Genomic DNA, 26,668 nt, shown 5'->3' on the forward strand with positions numbered 1-26,668 from the left:
GTCATTTTTCAGGGCGGGATCATGCTTGATTGGGTGCACGTTTCCTGAACAGTAGAATGACGTCAATAGTCACCTAAAGCAACCCGTACGCGCACTGCTGCACCTACAACTCCTTCTTTTGTGTAAAACACAATTTCGTATAGGAAAAATTCTAGGCAAAACGTTTCCAACGCGTGTTAACTAAACCATTATGCAAACTGAATTCTCCGATTTCTTACACATGGTCGATCGTTTGACCTTTCGTCGCTATTTCTGGCATTCTTGGACGCAATTATACATATCTGTAATGATTACTGAATAATAAATAATCATGATTTGATTCCTCATTGGTAGTAATTGTTTAAAATGTGACTAATCTTTCTCATTCCGTAATATTATCCTCTTATTTTTTTATTCCCCTTATTTTTCTTATCCGTATTTCTGACCTTTCTCTATCCGATTATATTTTATATACTTTCTAATTTTTTGTAAGGCGCGAAAAGAAAGATTAGGGTTTCTTAAACGTGCATCCACCTAAAATAAATGTCAACTCAAAACTGAACTACACCGTAGGTCAGTCTCCTCCTTTCACTAGAAAGCATCCACGCAAGCGTATCAATCTGCAATACAACAGTGAATGACCTAATGAATGAATCAAATTGGAATATCTTAATCTTACATTCAATAAATCTAGAAATTTTCCACCACCGCATTCACTTATTTATTGGAACAACGTGGGCAACCGGAAGCTGTCACGGATGGGTGGTGCTCATGGCCCCACATGAGTTCCAAAACCGGTACTACCGCTGACTGACAATGGTCGGATACACGTCTGTTCTACAAGCAAATGAAGAAGACAAGTGCTCCTTATAAACAAATCGATTTGTTAAATCTCAAAGGTGCTATAAGTGTCTACTATTTTCTCAGGCTTCCCTAAAAAGGCAAAAATTTTAAATGGCATTACTGATGGGTCACACCAGACTTTCAGCCAGTCTTTACGCAACCAGAAGTGATTTAAATCCCTAATTCCTCATGTAAATGTCGCCTTAATTTTTTCCAGCATTGTCACATTCCCCACGCTTCATTTGTGCGTATAAAGCAGCGTAGCGTTGCTCAGCGCTGGAGCTGGAGCTAGAACCGTCGCTGGACTTGAGGAGCAGTCCGCCGTCGACGGGCAGCGTGACGCCTGTAACGAAAGAAGCCTCGTCTGACGCCAAGAAGGCAATGCAGCGGGCAACTTCCTCGGGAGTGCCCACACGACCCATTGCGTGTTTGTCCTTACTCAGCTCCTCCATCAGCTGAAAAAGCAAAGATAGAAAATGTAGTGACTCATTACTTGCGCTTCATGGCATTGCGTGGTAAGCTTACTGATCTGTGGTAGGGTACTGATAAAAAAGTGTCTCTTGCTGAGTCCTCCCCCCCAAGAAAGATAGGCGAAAATGATCGAACACTGAATCCACAAAGCAGAGCAGTAAGCGCTGAAGTTACCTTTTCGTCGACTACCTAATGCTCTCACCATCAATGTTCTCAAAAGGAGATGTGTCAAACTTTGGGTGTATGCTTGATGGTGGTAAACATGTAACTTGTAAGGACAAAACATCACAACTCACAGAGAACAAGCGTAGCTGGAAACGATACGCGGTGAAAGAAAGTCTACCTTGCCCAAGCTTGTTAAGAGCTCTAAACTTCCGCTGCGAAATCTTCAATGGCAAACACACTGCGGATTTTGGTGAACAAAAACTCCTTTTCATGAAATGCATGCTTTCGTCTGCATATACATATACTGACGTCGGACAACGAGGATTCCTCAGCTATTGCAATATGTTCAGTTCCAAATGAAGGAAAAATAGGAATGCATCATTGTGTTTAAAACACCTACCACAAGATGAGATATGACCATTCTATACAGTCCTGGTCCACGAATTGAGCGTGCACCCCTTGAGTGCCTGCAGCTTCGACAAAGTTCGTTGCGGGCGTTCTACCATTTTACTTGCGCAGACATGCTAAACGTTCCACGAATAAAATTAAATATGTCTTGAACAAAAGCAAACACTGCCAGAAAGAGCCGAAGCAAACCCAAGACACTTTGCTGCTTCGTAATTGAATCTGCTTGCATAGTATTGAGCACGAGTTCCGATGGAGAGCCCATGTCTGGTGGGGGCTTCTGAACATGAAGCACTGCGCCAATGTGGGAGCTCATGGTTACTTTCACTGCGTGGGTTCGATGCGATTAGAGTATACCCTGTGGTTGCAGTCGGTTACTTCAAGGCAAATGCGCCCGGAAGGACACAATTTCAGTCTTCCCTCTGAACAGTAGGGCAGGGCTGAGTGGTTTTACTTTAATATTGCAGCGCTCTTGCCTCATATGGATTCTTGCTGATCACCGAGTATTTTATGTAATGTGTACACCCAAGCTTTCTGGCCTTCCTTTACCTTGCTTCTTGAAAACTTTGTTTTATTTTTCTTTTTAAGGCCCTCTTCACCTGTACACTTCGGATCATTTAAGTTCACAGACCAAAGGGCAAATTTGGAATTCAATGGTGATCATGCTTTTGCACCATCAAACACAATCCTCAATTAATCATTCAAAAAGGAATGCTTTACGCGTTTCGTGTTGGAGACACCTGGCTTATATGGCACGCCGATACCGCCCTTCCGACCATCCAGCGCAATACGCGAACCGATTACACATTACCCAAAGATGAGTGTGCAATTGTGAGCATATTCATCACTGTATATTAAAGCGAGCACGAAGCCATCGAGATTTCAGTTACTAAGCGACAAGTGACGCCATTGCAACTCTGCTGGTAAGCCACCAACGCAGCGCAGATTGGCCTTGAAATTTTTTACGGCGTATTTAGCAACGTACGAATATTACTGACCCTAATTTCAGTATTATTTCCGAACATGCCAGACAATAAAGGATCACCATTCCTGGTCAATTTGCCATGGAATCAGGGACTACCGAGTACTAATCGGTAACCGTTGTCTTTTGTAAGTTGCTTGACCGGTTTACGTGTGATCATGGGATACCTAGTGCTATGCTGAAACCACAGCTATTTATCTGGTTCTCGTTATCAGCCAAGCACCTAGCGGCATTTCCGGCAACGTTGCACAGACCGCTCCCTCTGGCTCAGTTTTCACTAGGCTCAAACTTCGGGTTCGTGAAAGTCTGTCTAAGCATAGGTTCCTTACATGTAAAACAAAATTTGGGTACGAGTAACGATGCCTCGCACGGCACGCTTTTATTTGCGGAAAAATCACAAACGGAAACATCACAAAAATCACATACAAGCAGAAAACAAGGCCTAAATAAAGCCACAAATGCCACTAGCTGCTCCATCGTACTGTCCGGTGAAATGTATACCCCTGAGCAAAACCTCCCCATTAACTGCTAAACCAGGAACACCGTAAAGAACTCTGGGGAAACATTGTACATAACGCAAGCTTCGTAACGCATTGTAACGCCACACAACGCATGTAAGCAACATTGTAAACAACGCAAGCAACAATGCGCCGTTACCACTACCAATACCACCTCTTATACATCATATTTTTGGTAAAAATTGGATATGCGTGAGCGCCATTTTTACAGAACTCGACGCAGAACAAGCGGTATGTAGCATTTGCCACTCCTGGGTAGGTTTCAAGGCTTTCCTATATATTGAACGTAAGTATGTATGCTTAATAATTTACAGTTTCGCGTGATGTTTTCAACATAGTAGTTACTAAAAGAATGAGAGCTCAACTGTTCTTTCAACACACCTTCATGTGCTCCTCGTCAGTGAATCCCGGTAGTTTTCCAATGGGAGTTTTGATGGTCGCAGGGCTGGACCAAAATGCAATAAAATGGAATCTTATGAAACATCAAGAGATGAATAAAGGCTGCATCACCACTCAATTCCTAATAAATGATTTATTGAATCTTTAACCTTTCATATTTTAGCCTTCTAACAGCTGAGTTAGGCGTCATCTTAAATCAAAAGCTGTTATTTGCTATATTGGTAACCAAATTTAGTCTTATTCTATTATAAAACATTATGTGCTGGAAACAATATTGCCTTAAACTACTTATCAATGGTGGCCAGACGTGAAACATAACGTATAGGCAACGTAAGCACTCGATTCCATAGGCAACGTAAGCACTCGAGTCCAGTTTGTGTACGAGATTTCGGCGCACGTTAAAGATCCCCACGTGGTCAAAATTAATCCGGAGCCCTCCACTACGGCGCGCCTCATCGCCTGCGTTGCGTCGGCGCGTTAAACCCTACAATCAATCAATCAATCAATCACTCGAGTCCAGTTATTCATAGTTCTGTTTGTCGTCGAAAAAGCTTCAAGTTTTGCCTTGCGCCTAGCGTATTAAACCTTTAGTTTTTGACGGCCAGCTTGGTATCGAACTCATGCACTTTACAGTGGTGAAACAAGCGCCAAAGTATGGCTGACCTGTGTGACATCGCTGACTTCGCTCAGGACACCCTAATATACACACTGGGAATTAACATTATCCGCACTTCCCACCTTCCCTACAAACTGCAAATAGCAAACAATAAAACCTCAAAAAAATAAATTATACATAACTCACTTATTGTAAACTGGCCTACATAATGTACAGCCGCCTTGAGAAGTAAGTGGAACGCGAGAGCTGTTGCCGAACCGCTTACGAGCGCCGTGTAGCTGCACGGGCGGTCAGCGAAAGAAGCACAAAACGCATGCCGACGGCGATAGCCAATGTATACCTCTCATGCCACTTCTTCTAACCTGGCTTCGATCAATGTTCGAGCTTACTGGTCTCTGCAATGGTGCTGAAAGCCAAAACACGCCTAAAATTATTTTAGACGAAAAATTGCCACCGCAGGTCTCTGCAATAACGCCACCTCTGCAGCAGCTTGCGTGTGCTGGAAGTCTGCGAGAGACGCTGCCAGATGTGTTTCTGCTACTAACGGAATCGCTGAGACTAGTTTGCTGCAAATAATGCTCTTAGTCGCGTAATAGAAGCACGTGAGAGGTACAAATAGATTACAACCGTCCGAAGGTGTGAGTGTTCTTCTTTCGGTTACCACCGGTGCGGCTACGCGGCGCTCCTATGCGGTTCAGCAACAGGCCCCATGCTCCACATACTTCTGACGGCACCTTTACTGCACTCAGGAATCATACATGCATCCGCCGGCAGTCATTTCTTCAAAATGTGGACACACAAAAATGGCCATTATTTACCAAATCGCGCCAACGTGATTGCTTGATTCCCAACTCTAACGCAATTTGTTGTGTAAGACGTACGGCTATCTGTGTCAAAGCATGCAACTTTTTTTGATTTCCGGCTTTGTTTTCCAAACATGAATGTTTTGTGTGCGAGGAACATAGCAGCTTGTACGTTGAAATAGCTTGGTAATACGAGCTTTTGAAAAAGTGTCAATTTCTCAATATTCCTGTTGCTGTCTTCCCCATCATTTCTCTTGTAGTGTTGTAAGTTAAAAATCAGTCAGTTCGACACTGTACGCTACGACTGACTTCCGTTTTCTACCCTTATTTACCTGTCACTGTACTTCTCTCGCTCAACGTTACGCTAGTGTGTCAAAAGTTGCATATTTAATTCCTGTGTGTGCGGTCTTTTTGGAGGCTAAAAACAAGAACGCCTGTGTGTCGATTTTTTAGTGCGCGGTAAAACTTTCTAGTGGTCTAAGACAACCCGGAGCCTTTCACCAGTGCGAACCACACATAAAGAGCAGCTTCCGTGCATTAAGCCCCATTGCCGTTTGACTTTTAAAAATTGCCGCATTTTTTTTACGTGCGTGGCACAACGTGAGTGCGCTCGTCCTCGGGTGTGGTTCGGCGTATACGAATGGAGAGGTTAGGCATTAGATGTTACGAAAAGAACAAAAAAATGTAGCTAATAATTGAGCGAAGTTGTTTAAACAGAAATGAATGCCAGCTTACTTGACAGAGTTCACGCGAACGCCGAACGGTGCGTTTTCTGGAATAGAAAAGGGGAGGTCATACTTTTTCCCAAACTTGACATGTACACTCGCATAAACTAGCATATACCGCGTGTATTCGTTCCCTAAGCAACGTCCAGTGTAACAATAGCGATGTTTGTGTAAATTCACTGATTCATTTTTGAACATCAGCGAATATTAATTTTCCTAGCACAAGAATTTCAACGCGTTTGTATTCATTACTCATTTGGTTTATTTCAGGATATTCGTTCACTGCGGCAAGGCATGACAATATGGTACGAAAAGGGCGAAAGAGAACACATATATACACCGTCTTCCACTTGTCATTCTACAAGTTCTGTACATTCTTCAAGAGATGGCAAAAAACGACAGTGCATAACATCTAACTTTGCTTCATTGCATAAAAGTCAGAAATCAGTGAAGCGCTTCGGTATTCATCTTGGTTTTGGAGTAGATGGGAGGGGATGATGATGATGATAGTTGGGTTTTATTGGCGCAAGGCCGACTATGAGCAAAGAGCGCCAAAAAAGAATTTACTGGATTATGATGAGACCGTACATACTAAAACATGTGACTAAAAGTAAAGATGATGCAAAACAAAAGACAATGGAGATGGCTGTTGTATAGGGCCAGGGTGATTACACATGATATGACAAGAGCTGCAGAAAGTTTACCTCAGCTAAAAACTTAAAAACACGTTGACTAGAAAACATTGGTTCGTCGGCTAAAAAGTATGATGGGTGCAAAGGAATGTGTCGTCTGTATAATTCAGGGAAATGTTTGTGTCGTGTTGTGTCAAGTGCCTTGCATGTGATTAGTATGTGGACTACGGATAGGCCCTTTGCACACCTGCTACACGTGGGTCCCGAAGTTCCAGTGAGCAGGTGGGAGTGCGTAACATGTGTGTGGCCTATCCGCAGCCTAGCCAGGGCGACTTCAGTGTATCTGTTGTGTGAGTCAGTTATGTAGCGTCCCAGTTGTGGTTTTATTACGTGTAGTTTGTTGTCTGTTTGTTGACTCCAGTGTAATTGCCATGTGTAACGAAGCTGTCGTCTGATGTGTGTCTTTAGGTCGGTGTAAGGTACTGTTGTAACGTCAACTGTAGTCATGAGAGCAGCATCACCAGCCATTTGGTCGGCGGCCTCATTGCCAGGGATTCCACAATGCCCTGGTACCCAGCATAAAGTTATTTCAAGATTTGAGGCATATGCAGACATTAGTACCTTGAAGAGAGCATTTATGACATAGTTTTTAGATGACCTTCCTAATGACAGTGCCTGTACAACGCTTTGAGAGTCTGTGTACACAATGGATTTGGGAATTTTATGTTTGATGATGTGGTTTGAAACGAGTAAAATGCCATATGCTTCTGCCGTGTAAATACTGTTATGAAAATTCATTGTTTTGCTTACTCTAAAATTTGGTCCGTGCGCTGCACAAGATACCGTAGAACCAGTTCTCGACGCATCGCTATAGAATTCTGCGCACCTGTACTTGTCCTGCAGGAACAGGAAGTGCTGCAGAATTGCATTCCTGGGTACCCTATTTTTTTCTACAAGAGTGAATGACAGGTCGCATGATACAGAACGAAGATGCCATGGTGCGATGGAATTATGAATGGGTGTCTTGTGCGTGTCTGAAAGGGGGACATTGAGCGCAGAAGCCTCCTCCCTAACTCTGAGAGAGAACGGTAAGGGAATAGATGACCTGTTTAAAGAGAGTTGTAAATTTGATGTATCGTTCATGGTGGGATTTAGATGGGAGGGGACAAACTAATCGCATATACAGCTCTCGAAGTGCGAAGAATTTCATGCAGCCTGTTATTGCGAAATATTTGAAGGGGTCTTCAGCCTGATAAAGAAAGGTATATGGATGGTTTGGCCTGCATAAGAATCGGACCAACGATGTTATTAAGATCCCTCTTGGAATACTTTAGTTTGTTTTTGTAGTTATTCCATAGGTCAGAGGTCGGCAACCTTTCAAGGTGGAGGGCCGAGTTGCATGAAGCGGACCGGGCAAGGGCCGGATGGAAAATCGGAGAGGGGGGAGGAAGGGCTGTTTTTAAAGGTGCAAAGAAAGTGAAGACTTTATCTGGCGAAGTGTGAGGATAGGCGCATAGCCAACTGGAAGCGATCTTGCCTTGTGCCTATCTAACCCCACTTCAGGTTAAAATTGCCCCGTCAGCGATCACCGAAATTTGAAGTGACAAGGGGAGGGCAGTTTTGATGATGATGATGATGATTATGGTTGGGTTTTTTTGGCGCAATGCCCACTGTGGGCAAAGAGCGCCAAAAAAGAAGTTACTGAATTTTGATGAGACCGTGAATACTAAAACATGTGACTAAAAGTAAAAGTCACACAAAACAAGAGACAATGGAGATGGCTGGTGTATAGGGCCACGATGATTACACGTGGTATGACAAGAGCTGCAGAAAGTTTACCTCAGCTCAAAACTTAAAGGAACGTTGACTAAAAAACATTGGTTCGTCGGCTAAGTCTGATGGGTGCAGTGGAATGTGTCGTCTGTATAATTCCGGGAAAAGTTTGTGTCGTGTAGTGTCAAGTGCCTTGCATGTGATTAGTATGTGGACTACGGATAGGTCCCTTCCAAACCTGAGGGAGGTTTTGATGTCTTCCTGGGGGCTGCATACTACTTCATGCAGGGGCCAGGTTGCCGACCCCCCCTATAGGCATAGCACGGTGAGTTTGTGTTTCGCTTGGTGATGGGCATATACGAAAGACACTCTCGAACTAAGATCCGCAGGCTTTTGGTTAAGATGATGCCATTTTCGATCATGTGCAGCCACAGATGCTGACGAGCGGTTCTGAAATTATGGTGATTATCCGGGGACAATATGTCATTTCGCAAGGAATACAGCCACCGTTCTAAGCAAGGAAGAAACATGGCGTGGGCGTGCCTTCAAAAATCACTCATTATAGATAACTTCACTCTTACCAATAAAGTGTTTGCGTCGTCATTTCTGGTGTAGTCTCTTTGTAAAAGCTTTTCCGACCTTATCCCCATGGGCGTTGGTCTAGGCCAGCAAAGGCAAGTATTTTTCACTTTGCAAGAAAAACCGTCGCGTGATGATAAAATATACTTCCCACTCCTAAGCTTTAACAACGACACAGGTCTTTTACAAAGAACACGCAGTTGTAACGTACTGTTAGCGAAGACTGATGGTTAGGATGCCCGCTTTCGAAGGAGAGCCTCGTATGGATTCCTAGAATTTCGAAACTGACTACGTGACATTAGCTATAGACACAGGGAAAAACACATGGATTAAGGACACGCTGGAACGTAGTGACTGCACCAAAAATATTCCAAGAATGAGTACTGCATTTATACAACCATTGAGAGCTGCCGTTGCAATATATGGATAAAAGTAATCCTTCTATTCTGACGGTGGTTGTTGGATTCTTATGGCGCAAGGCCAACTAGGGAAAAGAGCACCAAATCAGTGGCTATGTATGAGCAGTGAAGATGTAAACAAATCCTTCTATTCTGCTGTTTGTTTTACGTTCTTCTTTGGTCAGAAACTAAAAAGCACAATGCCGGTTTTAAATAAGCCTGATTTGAGTGCAGTTTCAATATTTGGCGAAAGTGCTTAAGTAGCCTATAACAGTCATGTTGGTAAACGAAAGACCATTTGAGTGCCTGATTTGAGTGCAGTTTCAATATTTGGCGAAAGTGCTTAAGTAGCCTATAACAGTCATGTTGGTTGCACTGAACTATGCCTACAAAACAACTGTGCTGTCTTCCGAAGTTTCTTCAAAACAGGCCATGATTGCAGGCGATGAACGCACAAGCAAAACCAAAACTCCAACGCTGTGTAGTCGTAGCCCTTCCTATAATTCTCCTTCCTTTTTGTCTCTTGCTTATCTTACCATTTGCTTTATTTTTCCGAGCAAGCGCTGCAAAACGCAACACTGCACTTATCCTTAAAGCTTAATTACAAAGGGCAAGCAAAACTGCAGCGGAAACTTTGTTTCGTACCCAACTCGAAATATATGTTGATGCGCTTTCACTACTCATGTGATGCTAGACCACATTCTGCGAGGTCATTCAGCTTGAACCACAAGTCGTCAGAGCACTGCTAATTCGATCCCACCAAACACTGTCTTAGAGAATGTAGCAGCGAGCACTACAGGTGCCACAATTTTCCCTCTTCACCTTGCTTTCAACTTGTATTAGAGGTTTTGTCATATTTGTTACCGCCATTTTGTAGCTGATTTTTGTCAAACTTCTGGTGAGCAAGAAAATGGAGACAGAAAATAGTGCATTTGAATATTGAGGATCTCTGCAGTGTTTTCCAGGGATCTGGCTTTCAAAAACGTGCAGCCAACTTTGATATCGGCCTTTGATTGGCCTCGTTTGCGGTAAAGCCATTTGTGACACGGGCGTACGTCACTGGTACGACACGTCTTGGGAGTGGACAGTACAGCAGAAACACAATGTCTCACCAAGGGCCGCGTGCTTGGTCAGCTGGTCCAGGGCTGCTTTACTCATGCTGTAGGCGGACGTGCTGTATTGCTGAAGAAAGGGTCCAGTAACAGAAAACCGTTTGCAAAGGTACACATAGGTGGGACTACCTAGTACGAAATGGTCTCCAAAAAGTACCTCTTTCTGCAGCGGACGTTGCACAGCGCATCAGATAAATGACACTAAAAAGACACACACGACACCCTGTTGTTGTGTATTCGCTGTTGAACACCACGAATGAGAATATACCAGCCCCGCCTTCCACTCTGCTTCCGGCAGGTTTTCTGCTTTCTGTGGGTCTTTCGCCCCGACAGGAAGCAACAAGTGCGGGACTATCCTACTACACCGAACTTCACGAACATTGCAACGGGTGACACTCCGCCTCAGAACGCCAGAACCAAAGAAAGATCTAGGTTTTTCATGTTTTCAAACGTCGCTTTCAAAATGAAAAGGTGAGCTTTCATCATTTTCGAGAAAATTGGCCAACACTGGATACTGTTGTGACGATGTGTCTAAATTGGCATATCACTACTTTAGGAGGAAGGTTATGCTTTGACTTGTAATGAAGGTCAGCGGAAGTGAATCCCGTGTTATTTTACTCTATAGTGTATTCGTCCACCAATGCCTCATTATGAGATGAACCGTTGCATTGCGCCTAGTTGCCCTTCTTTGCTCCTAATTGCCTTGTCGCCTTGCTCCTAATTGCTCCTAACGACGAGAACCAGGGTCACTGCATCGGAATGTTCAATCCGCCCCTAACTTATTCCTACAGCAAGGCTGTTCACACAACGTATTCATTAGGATCTCTCCGGTATATCGTCATCGCTGCTTTCGCCTACAAAAAGAAACTTTAGCTGCCCAGCTCCTGAATCCGACTCCCTTCGTCACGTTAGTGAAGGGCGGACGAAACAACTGTTCCTCCTCAAGAATGAATGTATAGTTACCCCAACGCAAGAAATTAGGGACAAGGCGTTTGCGACCAGAAGCCTAACCGCCACTATATTTTACACACCGTTACTGCATCCCTTTTACATCCTTGACTACTGTGACATTTTTAGGCGAAGTTTTTTACTTCAAGTAAAAACCAAGGAAAATCTGGTAGCGTCCATATGACCTCTAAGAAAGTGCCTCGTGCGCTAAAAGTCAAGCAAGCGCACATGCGATTCTCAGCGCCGAACGAAGCGCCAAAGACCAGGTTTCGGCTACAGACCGAACCAATTCGAGGCGGAGACGGCTTCCGCGGTGAAAACGTCAAATTGCGCGTTCGTTCCAAAGGGAGGGTTATGCATGGGCTGCAGCTAAGTTCTCCGCGGGTACGCCCTTACAGCGTACCCGCTGTAAGTGGGTACTCTGTAAGGGCGCTGTAAGCCCTTCAGCGGGTGTTTTGTCTTCCCGCGGAATTGTGCGTGCGTTCACTGAGCGCTGTAACCCGAACACCGCCTTTCGGTAGACAGATTGGATTACCCGCGTTCCACCGCGGCGAAATGTATGGCTGCGGTTGCACGTATGTATCGTGTCCGGAATCCCACCGTTTCGTACGCGTGATCTCACACCACCAACTTGAATTGTATCACTTCTATGCCGTGTGCTAAGAAAGCCCCGGGCACTCTCCTCCACGGAGTGGGATGATTAGCTCGCCGTGCCACAAATCAACTAAGCCAGAAACGGCGTGCAGAAATCCGACACAAAAAATGAAGGAAGCTCTCACTAAGGCTTGACTTGAAGGTAGCGAAGCTGTTGATGATGGTTGGAGTTTTTTGGCGCAAGGCCAGCTGGGGCAAAGAGCGCCAAACAAGAGTATTTTAAAACAAATAGTGGCTACTAAAGCCAGAAAAACAATAAAATCAATTAACGGAAATGGTGATGGCTGCTGTATAGGGCCAGATTTGATTATGCGTGATAGGAAATTAGGTTTAAAAACTTAACGTCTGACAAATACTCAAACACGCGTTTCACGGAAACTATGGCATCGTCACCTGTAAACAGCTATGGATGTAGTGGGATATGTTGTCTATAGAGTTCTCTGAAGTGTTTGTGTCGTGTTGTGTGAAGTGCCTTGCATGTGATAAGTATGTGCACCACCGATAGGGCCTCTCCGCACCTGCTGCACTGCGGTCTAGAAGATCCCGTCAGCAGATACGAGTGCGTTGCATGGGTGTGCCCTATCCGCAGCCTACCCAAGGCGACTTCCGTGTGCCTGTTGTGTGAGTCAGCTATGTACCGTCCCAAGTGTGGCTTTATTACATGTAGTTTGTTGTCTGTCTGTTCATCCCAGTGTGTTTCCCATGTTGTGCGCAGGTGTTGTCTTATGTGTGGCTTGAGGTCTGTGTAGGGTATCGTTGTAATGTCTACAGTGTTCCTGAGTGCAGCAGCAGCGGCCCTCTCGTCTGCCAACTCGTTCCCAGCGATCCCTGCGTGTCCTAGGACGCAGCAGAGGACCAGCTCATGCTTTTCGGCATACACGGACATAATAGTGTTGAATAAAAGATTAACTATGTGATTTTTAGAGGGCTTGTGCGATGACAGTGCGCGAACAACACTCAAAGAATCTGTATAGATGATGGAATTGGGAATCGGGTTGTCGTAAAATTCCATACGCTTCTGCTGAAAAAATTGTTGTGTGCACGCTCATGGTTCTGGCTGGATTGAAATTTGGACCATGAGCAGCGCACGACACCATAGTGGAGGTTTTAGAAGCGTCACTGTAGAATTCTGCACGTGGGTATTTAAACTGCAAAGAAAGAAAGTGCTGCAATATTGCAGCTCGCGGTACCCGATTTTTGTCAAGTTTTATAAAAGAAAGGTCACAGGACACAGGGCGAACTTGCCAAGGCGGTAAAATGTTTAAAAACGATGACCTGTACACATCTTAAAACCAAGCGCTGAGATCCGAGGGTCGCTCTCTCACTCGAAGTGAAAAGGGCAGAGGAACGGACGGGCGATTTACAAACAGCACAGATGTGGATGTATCGTTAAAGACAAGATAAAAAGGATGGTTATTCAGCGATGAAATTTTAAAAGCATAAAGTAAGTGCATGCACGTTCGCTGGTTCTCAAGGCTCCACTTATTACATTCGACATACAGACTCTCGACAGGGCTAGTGCGAAAAGCACCCGACGCAAGCCGTAGCCCCAAGTGTATCACTCGGTCAAGCATTCGCAACGCTGTTTTAGTCGCCGACCCATATACCACACTGCCATAGTCTAAACGAGAACAAACCAAAGCAGTATACAAGCGAAGCAGGAGTTATTTGTCGGAACCATAGGATTGGTGGGAGAGAACCTTAAGGATATTTATTGTTTTGAGACATTTATGCTTACGTTTCTTGATATGGGGAATGAATGTGAGTTTGTGGTCAAACACAACACCTAAAAACTTGTGCTCCTTGTTCACAGGAAGCGACAAGCCATTAAGAGTAATGTCTGGGTCCATATAAACCCCGCGCTTCCTAGAGAACACAACGCAGGAGCTTTTTACAGGATTCAATTTAAAGCCATTATTGTCTGCCCAGCTGGCAAGTTTCTTGACGCCGAGCTGGACTTGGCGTTCGCATATTGACATATGACATGATTTAAAAGATATCTGCACGTCATCTACATACATGGAGTAAGAAATTGTAGGCGGCAGTGCCTTCCCAAGAGAGTTCATTTTTACTATGAAGAGAGTGCAACTTAGAACTCCGCCTTGCGGCACGCCATTTTCTTGCACGTGTACCTTTGACAGTGCAGAACCAACTCTGACGCGAAAGGTTCTCCGACAAATAACTAGCAAGCGTGTTAAACATATTACCTGAAACACCCAATGACTTGAGGTCAGTAAGGATCCCATAACGCTAAGCGGTGTCATAGGCCTTTTCTAGGTCGGAAAACACAGTTAAACAACTGTTTGTGAATGAAGGCATCCTTAATATATGACTCCAGTGCCACAAGTTGATAGTTTGTGGATCTCCCCGCCCTGAAGCCTGCCTGGCAGCTCTCGAGAAGACCGTTGTACTCCAAAAAGCACACAAGCCTCCGGTTTATCATCTTCCTCTCGAGAAGCTTGCACAGGCAGCTGGTAAGGGCAATGGGTCGATAGTTAGCGGGAGAAGAGGGGTCCTTCCCTTCTTTCAAGAATGCTACAACTATGGCATCCCTCCAAGACTTTGGAATGTGCCCCGAAAGCCATATCTTGTTGAAAAGGTGAAGAAGTGTTACAAGAGTGTCTGTGTGTACGTTCTGTAGTATTGTATATGTAATGTTGTCTGGGCCTGGAGCTGAGGGTTTACACGTGCTCAGAGCACCCCTCAGCTCATTAAGTGTGAAGTCAGAGTTATAAAAAGTGGCTGACCTGTCATTGTCATGTAAAGGCTTCTTTTCGGCCACGAGTTTGTGTTTAATGAAAGTGTTTGTGTAGTGCGCTGAACTGGAAACGTGTTGGAAGTGTTGTGCGCGTGTGTCAGCCTGGTCTTCGAGTGTATCCCCTGTTGTGTTGACCAGAGTCAGGCTGTGTGTTGTCACTTGAGTTTGCGTATTCGTGTCCATACTTTCTGTGTGTCTGTGTAGGAGTTAATTGATATTATGAATGTACGCCAACTATCGCGTTTTGCCTCACGGCGCACACATTTTCCAAACGCCTTGGCCCGTTTGAACAAGAGGAGGTTACTCGACGTGCGGTACCGACGAAGGATACCCCACGCCTTGTTCTGGGCCTCTCGCGCCCGCCTACAGTCCTCATTCCACCACGGCCTCCGCTGGTTGCGCGGGGCAACAGAGGAGTGGGGTATGGACTTTTCGGCGGCGTCGAGGATGTGCGCCGTGAGTAGTTGGGTTGCCTGCTCAACGTGTAGTTGTGTAATTTACGTGTAGTGTAGTTTAGATGAATCTGTAAATATATTCCAGTTTGCTCTTGCTTCATTAAACCTGTTCTGGGAAGATGGACTGCTCGGGCCCTTACCTATATATGTTAGTTTGGTGGGGAAGTGGTCACTATCATATGGATCAGTGCCCACACCCCACTCAAGACATGGAAAGAGAACTGCAGATCCAATAGCTAAGTCAAGGTGTGAATAAGTGTTGTGTCCTATATTATAATATGTTGGCTTTTTTTGGCTGAAAAGACATGCTCCCGACGATGTTAAGAATTTCTCAATTAGGCGACCTTGGGCATCCGTGCGAGCAGAGCCACAAAAAGGGTTATGTGCGTTGAGGTCGCCTAAAAGAATGAAAGGTTCGGGTAACTGATCTACAGACCCTCGAAATCTGTGCTCGATAGTTCGAAGTCAGGAGGGATGTAAAGAGAACATAGTGTTATAAGCCTATCAAAAATTATCGTTCAAATGGCAACAGCCTCTGGATGGTCTGTAGTTGGACAGTGTGGCACGCCAAGGTTTTCCGGGCAATGATGGCCACACCGCCTGAGGATGTGCCACCACCATCTCTATCCCTCCTAAATATCATGTAACTATTCAAGAAATCTGTGTGCATGGGTCTCTTGGAGACACATCACACTTGGCTGATTGGAATGCAGTAACTCATAGACATCATCAAGATTTTTAAGAAGGCCTCTGCAGTTCCATTGCATATTTTCTCTTCCCATTATTGAAGTTTAGAGCTACTGGAGTATGTGTGTGTTTATGTGTCGGCTTTCGGGGCTTGTACTCTTGGAAGGGGCCTTTTGATTCTCTCTACTGACCGGGACGCTGGAGCCCGTTCCTTCCGCTCTGGTGCATGCCGGAACGGCTCGACGTCTAGGTCGTCATCTGAAGGCAAGGGGGTGCCCAGCGGGCTGGGCCCCCTAGACTTGGACTGGGCACCCTTTTCGGTGCCTTTCGTTTTGGCCGCGGCCCCGAGGGCGTCAGGAGCGCCCCGGGTGGCACAGGCGGTGCGGCGGAGGTGGGAACTGCTGCGGTTTCCTCCAGCTCCATCTCCTCCGGGCCCTCGCATGTGCATCGGACCGGTGAAGAGGAGGAGAAAGTGGGTGCAGCAGCATCCCCACCAGACGTGGTTGCCACCACAGCCGCTCCTGGCTCAGCGAGCGCTGCGGAGGCGAGTTGGGCCGCAGGAGGCAACCCATGGGGGGGGTGGCGGGGCGGGACCACGTCCGACTCGCGGTACTGGGTCCCCGCCGAAACAAGACGCCGCTCCGCCCCCCGGCGAGATGCGTCGGCGTACCTCCCCAGGGGGAAAGAGGCGAACCTCTTTCGCGCCTCTGGGAAGGTGATGTTCTCGTTTACTTTCAAGGCAATGATCTGTTTTTCCTGTTTGTATTTTTCGCAGCTCCTGGAATAGGCAGCGTGCGGTCCCTGGCAGTTCGCACAGGGGAAGCTCTCGGATTCGCATTTGTCGGTTAGGTGATCGTGTGCTGCACATTTTGCGCACGTCGGTTTACCACGGCGAGAGGTTGTGCCGTGCCCAAACCGCTGACACTTGAAGCATGATGATGATGGTTGGATGTTAATGGCGCAAGGCCAACTGGGGCAAAGAGCGCCAAAACAGTGGTTAAATATGAGAGGTGAGAACTTAGACACTGAAATCAATAAGCAAGAACAAAAGTAAAATCAATAAAAGACAGTGAGGATGGCTGGTGTAAAGGGCCAGATTTCATGATGCGTGATAGGAAATGAGGTTTAAAAACTTGACTTCTGACAGATACTCAAACACACGTTTGACGGAAACAATGGCATCGTCACCTAGGAAAAAAGATGGATGTAGGGGAATATGTTGTCTGTAGAGTTCTCTGAAGTGTTTGTGTCGTGTTGTGTGAAGTGCCTTGCATGTGATTAGTATGTGCACTACGGATAGGGCCTCTCCGCACCTGCCGCACTGGGGTCTAGGAGATCCCGTCAGCAGATACGAGTGGGTTGCATGGGTGTGCCCTATCCGCAGCCTACCCAAGGCGACTTCCGTGTGTCTGTTGTGCGAGTCAGATGTGTACCGTCCCAAGTGTGGCTTTATTACATGTAGTTTGTTGTCTGTCTGTTCATTCCAGTGTGTTTGCCATGTTCTGCGCAAGTGTTGTCTTATGTGTGGCTTGAGGTCTGTGTAAGGTAGTGTTATTATGTCTACTGTGTTTCGGAGTGCAGCATTGGCGGCCATTCCATCCGCCAGTTCATTTCCGCCGATTCCAGAGTGGCCTGGCACCCAACACACAGTCACCTCAAGGTTTGAAGAATATGCCAGCACAATTGATTTCAAGACAAGGTTAACTACATGGTTTTTCGAGGACTCTCCGGATGACAATGTACGGACGACACTCAGTGAATCTGTATAGATGATGGATTTAGGAATATGATGTTCAACTATGTGACTTACAACAAGAAAAATGCCATAAGCTTCTGCCGTAAAAATACTTGTCTTTACATTCATTGTTCTATATGCTTCGAAATTCGGCCCATGCGCCGCACAAGACACTGCAGTGAACGTTTTCGATGCATCGCTGAAAAACTCTGCAGCCTTGTATTTATCCTGCACATACATGAAATGCTGCAGAATCCCACTTTTCGGTGTCCTGTTCTTATTGTATTTTAAGAAAGACAAGTCACATGCAACAGGACGAAGATGCCATGGTGCTACAAGATCAGTGATAGATGACTTGAATGTGTCTACAAAGGAGACCTCATGAATAGTGACCTCGTCCCTTACTCTGAGCGAGAAGGGAACAGGAATGGACGGGCGATTTAAAAAGAGTTTTGATGTGGATGTATCATTAAAAACCGGTTTAAAAGGATGGTTGTCCATTGATGAAATTTTAGAGGCATATAACAAGTCAACATAGGTTCGCTGGTGTGATAAGCACCATTTGTCACACTCTGCGTAAAGACTCTGTACAGGGCTCGTACGGAATGCGCCACAAGAGAGGCGAAGCCCCAAGTGAAGCACTGGGTCGAGCATTTTAAGTGCTGTTTTAGTGGCTGACCCATACACAACACTCCCATAGTCCAATCTAGACCCCACTAGACTTGTGAAAATACGTAACAGGAGTTGCTTATCCGTTCCATACGACTGGTGGGACAAGATTTTAAGAATGTTGAGAGCCTTTAGACATTTATGTTTCAATTGTTTAATGTGAGGGATGAACGTAAGCATTTCATCCAGCACCACACCTAAAAACTTGTGTTCCTTCCTCACAGGAATAGATACGCCATTAAGGATAATGTCTGGGTCCAGATGGATCCCACGCCTCCTGGAAAAGACAACACAGGTGCTTTTTTCTGGGTTAACTTTAAAACCGTTCTTGTCTGCCCAGCTGGCAAGTTTTTTGACACCGAGCTGGACTTGACGCTCACAGATGGACATATTACATGATTTAAAAGATAGCTGGATGTCGTCTACATACATTGAATAAGAAATTGTAGGTGGCAATGCCTTCCCAAGGGAGTTCATTTTAACTATGAACAGAGTGCAGCTTAGCACTCCACCTTGCGGAACGCCGTTTTCTTGCACATGAACTCTTGAGAGTGCGCTGCCTACTCTCACGCGAAACGTTCTTTCGGACAAATAACTAGCAAGGGTGTTGAGCATATGGCCCGAAACACCGAAAGACTTTAGGTCACTTAGGATCCCGTAACGCCAAGCGGTGTCATATGCCTTCTCAAGGTCAAAAAATACCGTTGTGCAAAACTGTTTGTGGATGAAAGCGTCCTTTATGTATGATTCAAGGGCGACAAGTTGGTCATTTGTAGATCGCCCCGCCCTGAAGCCTGCCTGGCAGCCCTCGAGAAGACCGTTGTACTCAAGGAAGTACACAAGTCTCCTGTTTATCATCTTCTCGAAGAGCTTGCAAAGGCAGCTTGTAAGGGCGATGGGCCGATAGCTAGCAGGAGAGGAAGGGTCCTTTCCTTCCTTCAGGAAAGCCACTACTATGGCCTCCCTCCAAGAGCGAGGAATGTGCCCCGAAAGCCATATGTTGTTGTATAGATGTAGGAGTGTTTCAAGAGTGTTTGGGTGTAGGTGTTGTATCATGGTGTATGTGATTTTGTCTGCACCTGGAGCTGAAGGCTTACATGTGCTCAGAGCAACCTTCAGCTCATGAATTGAAAAAGGAGAATTGTAAGAAGTGTGCGACTTCTTGCTATCACGCAGGGACTTCTTTTCCGCAGACGTTTTGTGCTTCATGAAAGTGTTTGTGTAGTGTGATGAGCTGGACACGTGTTCGAAGTGTTGTGCAAGTGTGTTGGCCTGGTCTTCGAGTGTGTCCCCTGTTGTGCTAACCACGGGCAGGCTGTTTTTTTGTTGTCCTTTCAGCTTGCGTATTCGTGTCCAGACTATGTGTGTATCAGTGTATGAGTTGATGGAGGTGAGGAAGGTGCGCCAACTCTCCCTTTTCGCCTCACGACGCACTCGCTTCCCTAAAGCCTTTGCCCGTTTAAAAGACATGAGGTTGTCTGACGTGGGGTACCGGCGAAGGACACCCCACGCCTTGTTCTGGGCCTCTCGCGCCCGCCTGCAGTCCTCGTTCCACCAGGGCCTCCTTGGGCTGCGGGACCCACTGGAGGCCTGGGGAATGGACTTTTCGGCGGCATCGAGGATGTGCGCCGTGACGAGTTGGGCGGCTTCCTCCACGTGTAGGTGTTCTATGGATGTGTGGTGTAGTTGAGATGTTTGTGTGAATGTGCTCCAGTTTGCTAGTGATTCATTAAACCTTTTATGGGAAGATGGACTGCTCGGGCCTGTACCTATATACTTCAATGAAGTGGGGAAATGGTCACTACCATATGGGTCTGTGCCCACACCCCACTCAAGACATGGAAAGAGAACTGCGGAACCAATAGCCAAGTCAAGATGCGAGTATGTATTGTGTCCTATGTTATGGTATGTAGGCTGTTTTTTGTTGGAAAGGCATGCTCCGGAGGATGTAAGGAACTTCTCTATCAGGCGACCTCGGGCATCCGTTCTGGTGGAGCCCCAAAGAGAGTTGTGCGCATTAAGGTCGCCTGTTAGTATGTATGGTTCGGGCAGCTGGTCAACCAGTGCCTCGAAATCAGAGCTCAGAAGTGCAAAATCAGGAGAGATGTAAATGGAGCATACCGTTATCATCCGATTAAAAATTATGGTACGGATCGCTACAGCCTCGAGGACAGTGTTTAAAGTGACAGGGTGGCATGCTAATGATTTCCGGGCGATAATGGCCACACCTCCTGAGGAGTGGGTGCAGCCAACCCTGTCCTTTCTGAATACCATGTACTTATTTAAGAAATTTGTTTGTTTAGAGTTGAGGTGGGTTTCCTGGAGACACATAATACTTGGCTGACTGGCATGCAGAATCTCATACACATCGTCAAGATTTTTAAGGAGGCCTCTGCAGTTCCATTGGATGATATTTTCTGTTCCCATTATTTAAATTTAAGAATTACTGGAATGTGTGTGTTCGTGTGTGTTCATGTGTCGTCTTTCGGGGCTGTTACTCTTGGATTCGGCTTTTTGGGCCTTTCTGTAGGCTTGGAAGTCGGTGGCCGCTCCTTGCGCTGCGTTGCAGGCAGGAACGGCCCAACATCCATCTCGTCGTCGGATGTCCGAGGGGTGCCCGATGGACCGGGCCCCCCGGACTTGGCCCCCCTTCGGGAGCCCTTCGTTTGAGCCGCCACCGTCGGGGGCGCCAGAGGTGGCACAGGCGGTGCGGTGGCGGTGGGAGCCGGTGCGGGGCCCGTGGTGTCCATCACCTCGGTACCCTCCAACGGACTGGAGGACGGGGAGACAGAGGCGGGAGCGGCACCGGTCCCGACAGAAGTGGTTTGCACCACAACCGCTGCTGCCTCAGCAAGCGGCGTGGTGCCGGGTTGGGCTGCATGAGGCAACCCAGCGGGGGGCGGGGGTGGGACCAGGTCAGACTCGCTGAACTGGGTCCCTGTGGAAACCAGACGCCGCTCCGCCCCCCGGCGAGCCGCGTCTGCGTATCTTCCCAGAGGGAAAGAGGCGAACCTCTTTCGCGCCTCTGGGAAGGTGATGTTCTCCGTGACCTTGATGTTAATTATCTTCTTTTCCATTTGAAATTTTTCACACTTGCGGGAGTAGGCTGCATGTGCCCCCCCGCAGTTCACACAAGAGAGGGTGTCGGATGTACAGTTGTCACTCGGATGGTCATGCGACGCGCATTTTGCACACGTCGTTCGGCCACGGCAGGAGTTTGTACCGTGCCCGAACCGCTGGCACTTAAAACAGCGCCGCGGGTTCGGGATGTAGGGACGGATGGAGCAACGGATAAAACCTGCATTGATGTGTTGTGGCAGAACTGCGCGGTCGAAAGTCAAGATAATGTGCTTGGTGGGAATCTCCTTGTCGTCTCTGCGGATAGTGATGCGTCTCACGGCAGTGACGCCCTGATCCTTCAGGCCGGCAAGGAGATCCGCATCCGTTTCGTTCAAGAGATCTGTCTCGGATATCACACCCTGGGAGCTGTTGAGGCTCCGATGGGGTGTGACCCTGATGTCTAGATCAGCCAGTCTAGTCTGAGCTAGAAGCTTCGTGGACTGCTGCTTGTCATTTATTTCGATGAGGAGTTCACCAGACCTTTGTTTTTTTGCATTTATATGATTTTCCTACTATGGCTTCAAGATACTTGGCGATCAAGAAGACTGACTGAGATGCTAGAGGGTGGGTTGGATTGAGCGATTCCATCACAAGAAATCGAGAGAAATTATCCGGTTCAGGAAATGTTAAAGATGGCAATTGGGGAAAAGATACTTCGGTGCGGCCCCTTTTCAGGGACCGATCACGTTTGGGGGGGGGGGGTTTGAAAATGCCATAGAGCATAGTATAAAAGCAGGGAGACTGGGGTACTTTCTTCTTTGACCTTACCCTGGTAGCCAAAGAGGTCCCGGAGCTCCCTGCCTGGTAGACAGACAGGGAGCCCATCCGCCGGAGCTTGACCTGGGCTCCGACGGCCACCGTTCGTGGTTTCTAACCCTCCACCTATAAACACATCGCCACGGTTGGATCCAGCTTATGTTTGGGGGCTCGGGGTCCGCGGTATCGCCAGTACCGTCACCAAGATTGCTCAAGGTGCCCCGTGCGGGGGACACTTGAAGCAGCGGCGTTGGTTTGGCACGTAGGGTCCGACCGGACATCTCATGAAGCCTGCGTTGACCGACTCAGGAAGTATTGAGCGGTCAAATGTCACGATTATGTGTTTAGTAGCTATTATTTCGTCGTTTCGACGTATCGTGATTCGCCGCACTGCTGTCACGCCCTGATCGCTAAGGCCGTCGAGCAAATCTGCTTCAGTCTCATTTATTAGATCTCCATCAGAGATCACGCCCTGGCAGCTATTCAGACTGCGATGGGGCGTGATCTTGATGTCAACATCGACCATGCGCGTTTGCTTCAAGATGTTACAGGATTGTTGTTTGTTTTGGACTTCAATTAGGACTTCTCCGGTTGTGAGCTTTTTACCCTTGTAAGATTTGCCTACAAGGCTTTCAAGAAACTTGGAAATGAGAAAGACCGACAGGGAAGTGATGGGTTTTGATTTACCTAGGGATTCCATTACCAGGAAGCGCGAGAAATTATAGGGCTTTGGAATGGAGATCGAAGACAAAGGAGGAAAGGAGACTTCGGTGCGGCGCCTTTTCAGCGACCGATCACGTGTGGGGGGGGGTTTGAAAATGCCATATTATACGTTGGAAAGCAGGGAGACGGGGGTACTTTCTCCTTTGCCCTTACCCTGTTAGTCAAAGAGGTCCCGGAGCTCCCTGCCTGGTAGACAGGCAGGGAGCCCATCAGCCGGAGCTTGACCAAGGCTCCGACGGCCACCGTTTACGGCTTCTACCCTACACCTTTCAACACCTCGCCACGGTTGGACACGGCTTATGTTTGGGAGCTCGGGGTACGCGGTGTCGCTGCTCACCGTCACCATGAATAGTCAAGGTGCAGGTAGCGAAGCTGCACGCAACCTTCACGGTCATCACGACGGTTTAAGTCCACGATTGGAGCAGACTTCCTCCTTGTTCGCTGCCGCAACGACCCTTACTGCATCATTCTTGCTTTAAGTGTGAGCTGCCTTAATTTTTTCGAAGTGAAAATCATAGGACATGACCTTGCAGGGGCGTACACTATGACGTGTCTTTCACGTTCCGAGCAAGTGTTGCCACGGTTACGGCGAACGCTGCAGTCTTTCTCCTTCCGAGCAACTGTTGCCACGATTACGGTGAACGCTGGAGTTTTTTTTTTGCCAATTTTCGCCAATCTCCGTAAGTGCGCATGCGTGGATTGACAAACGTGCGGTCGCCATTTTGTTAGATTTTTTTAACTGCGGGCGGTCGCCGCCACCTTGGCCAAACTCTTTAAAGGGACACTGAAGTGATTTGTAAACAATGCGGGATTACGAGCGCAAACTGTAGTCCGGAGTCCCTGGGCCCTGTTTCGACCACTCTGTGCGCGTTTGTGCGAATTTATTTAGTAGAAAAATCAATTCGAAAATGCTGTCCTCCTCTCTTTACGCTGGCCCATTTTCTGTGGCGTTTTCGTGTGACGTCAGCAGGAGAGGAGCTGACAACTGGCTGCGCTACTGCACGGCTCGCCGACCTTCCGCGACCGAGTCAGTCGGCCCAGCGTTTAGTCCGCCGGCCGCCGACGGGTCGTCGCAATTCGCTCGATCAGTTGAAACTAAGCCGCAACACGTTTGGGAATGGAAGAATGCGCCTTTCTTTACTTCGTCAGTTTGTACACTGTATCTAGCTCCAAGTCAAGGTCGCTTCACACAAGCGCTGCACAAGCTCACATGCGACACTTCGCTGACTGGTACGCCAGTAGGAAAATATAAGGCCTCTTGAAGGGGGAGAAGAGTGAGCGAAGTCATAATAGGTATTAAGGAAATAAAATCAACTGATATTTTTACCGTACAGCGTAAAACTAGGGTGCGGGAAGCACTTTTTTGCGCTGGGCGAACAAGCAGAGCGGTCAGGAGCACGACTACGCATCTGCGAACGCTTTCCCGTCTTCGAAATGCAATTGCTAGACGTGATGATGATGATGGTTTAAGTTTAATGGCGCAAGGCCGACATGGGCAAAGAGCGCCAAATACAAAGTTATTTTATAAGGAGGGAAATCGGATAAAGTCAGTTAAATACTATGAGCACGTCTGGTGTAAAGGGCCAGGGTGAAGAACGTGAGTGGTTAAAAGATAAATACGGTGGCTGGTGTATAGGACCAGGGGTAAAACTATGGGTGATAAGAGATGAGTTGTAAGAAATGAACTTCAGATAGGAACCTTAAGGTTCGCTGAACAGAGAACATGGCTTCATCTCCTAGGAAGTATGACGGGTGTGGTGGAATATGTCGTGTGTGTAGTTGTGGGAAGTGTTTTCGTCGTGTAATGTCGAGTGCCTTACATTGTATGAGGATGTGAATCACGGATAGGGCCTCTCCGCACCTGCTGCACAGAGGTCTTGGAGACCCCGTGAGAAGGTGCGAGTGCGTTGCATGAGTGTGCCCTATCCGTAATCTAGCCAAGGCGACTTCAGTGTATCTATTACGTGTGTCGGTGGTGTATGGTCCCAAGTGTGGTTTTATTACGTGTAACTTGTTGTCTGTTTGTTCACTCCAGTGTGTTTGCCATGTTTTGCGAAGTTGTTGTCTGATGTGTGGTTTCACGTCGGTGTAGGGTAATGTGGTTATGTCTACTGCATTCGAGAGTGTAGCAGCAGCAGCCATTCGGTCCGCTGCTTCGTTCCCGGCTATACCACTGTGGCCAGGGACCCAGCAAAGAACCAGTTCAAATTTGCGTACATACACCGACATAATACCCTTGACTATTAGATTTACAACGTGATTTTTTGAAGACTTTGTTGACGACAACGCCCGCACGACACTGAGGGAGTCTGTATATATAATGGATTGTGGGATGTGACTTTGAAGGATATGATTAACAACAAGAAATACACCATAAGCCTCTGCCGTAAAGATACTGGTATTACTGTTAAGAGTTCTAGTGACATTAAGGCCGGGCCCATGCGCCGCGCAGGACACAGAGGTGGCAGTTTTAGAGGCGTCCGTATAAAATTCAGAAAATTGATACTTCTGCTGCAAATACAAGAAGTGCTGCAGAATTGCACATGTGGGAGCTCGGTTTTTATCTACATGTGTAAATGATGTGTCGCATGAGACAGGGCGGAGATGCCATGGTGCTATGAAATCTGTTACAGAACTTTGGATGGTATTTAAAAAGGAGACAGCAAGCTCTGACGCTTCCTCTCTAACTCTGTAAGAGAAGGGCGCAGAGAACGATGGTCGATTTAAAAGGAGTTCAGTCATGGAGGTATCATGAAAAACTGATTTAAAAGGATGGTGAGGCATGGATGAAACTTTAAAAGCATAAAGGAGGTCTGTGTATGCTCGCTGACGTTGTAGGTTCCATTTGTTGCACTCAACATACAGGCTTTCGACCGGACTAGTTCGGAAGGCACCACATGACAAGCGGAGCCCTAGATGAAGCACTGGGTCCAGCATTTTGAGGGATGTTTTACTTGCTGACCCATAAACAACGCTACCATAGTCCAATCGTGAACCTATCAAGCTGGTAAAAACACGTAAGAGATGTTGTTTGTCAGCACCAAAAGAGATGTGCGACAGAACCTTCAAGATATTCATTGTTTTTAAGCATTTATGTTTTAGTTGTTTTAGGTGTGGGATGAATGTCAGCTTTTCGTCAAAGATAATACCTAAGAACTTGTGTTCCTTTCTTACAGGAATCGAGACACCATTGAGTTGAATGTCTGGATCCGGCCGGATGCCACGCCTCTTGGAAAGCAAAACACAAGTGCACTTTCCAGGATTAAATTTAAAACCATTGCTATCTGCCCAGCCAGCTAGCTTGTTAACACCAAGCTGGACTTGGCGCTCGCAGATAGACAGGTTACAAGACTTAAAGGATAATTGCACGTCGTCTACATAGATTGAGCAGGAAATGGTTGGTGGCAGAGCCTTCCGAAGAGAGTTCATTTTTACAATAAACAAAGTGCAACTCAAAACTCCACCTTGCGGAACACCGTTTTCCTGTACATGAACTCTAGAGAGTGCAGTTCCAACTCGCACGCGAAACGTTCTTTCAGAGAGGTAACTGGCAAGCGTGTTCCACATGTTACCCGACATACCAAAGGACTTCAAATCGCTGAGGATGCCGTACCGCCAAGCAGTGTCGTACGCGTTTTCAAGATCAAAGAATACTGTCATACAGTACTGCTTATGGAGGTAGGCATCTTTAATATACGACTCTAACGCAACGAGTTGATCGTTCGTAGATCGCCCGGCCCTAAAGCCTGCCTGGCAGCTCTCG

General features: G+C 46.8%; 1 protein-coding gene across 4 annotated transcripts in view; it reads right to left on the bottom strand.

Annotated features, from left to right (window-relative positions):
- Positions 1-647: 647 nt before the first annotated feature.
- Positions 648-26,668, bottom strand: part of LOC144147227 (3-oxoacyl-[acyl-carrier-protein] reductase FabG-like) — a 42,765-nt gene continuing 16,744 nt past the window's right edge. Inside the window, exons 6-10 of one of the 4 annotated variants that reach the window (XM_077679308.1) lie at positions 10,401-10,470; positions 5,917-5,953; positions 3,745-3,808; positions 1,262-1,277; positions 650-1,165 (exon numbers count right to left, since the gene is read on the bottom strand). In XM_077679308.1, coding sequence (XP_077535434.1) covers positions 1,026-1,165; positions 1,262-1,277; positions 3,745-3,808; positions 5,917-5,953; positions 10,401-10,470 — 327 coding nt within the window. In that variant the 3' untranslated portion in view covers positions 650-1,025. Of the gene's footprint in view, positions 1,278-3,744; positions 3,809-5,916; positions 5,954-10,400; positions 10,471-26,668 lie in introns of all 4 variants that reach the window. The other 3 variants (XM_077679310.1, XM_077679307.1, XM_077679309.1) reach the window with 3 other exon arrangements.

Source organism: Haemaphysalis longicornis, unplaced genomic scaffold (assembly GCF_048455015.1).
Source record: "Haemaphysalis longicornis isolate Haplotype H1 unplaced genomic scaffold, Haemaphysalis longicornis Haplotype H1 scaffold_7, whole genome shotgun sequence".
NCBI lineage: Eukaryota > Metazoa > Arthropoda > Arachnida > Ixodida > Ixodidae > Haemaphysalis > Haemaphysalis longicornis.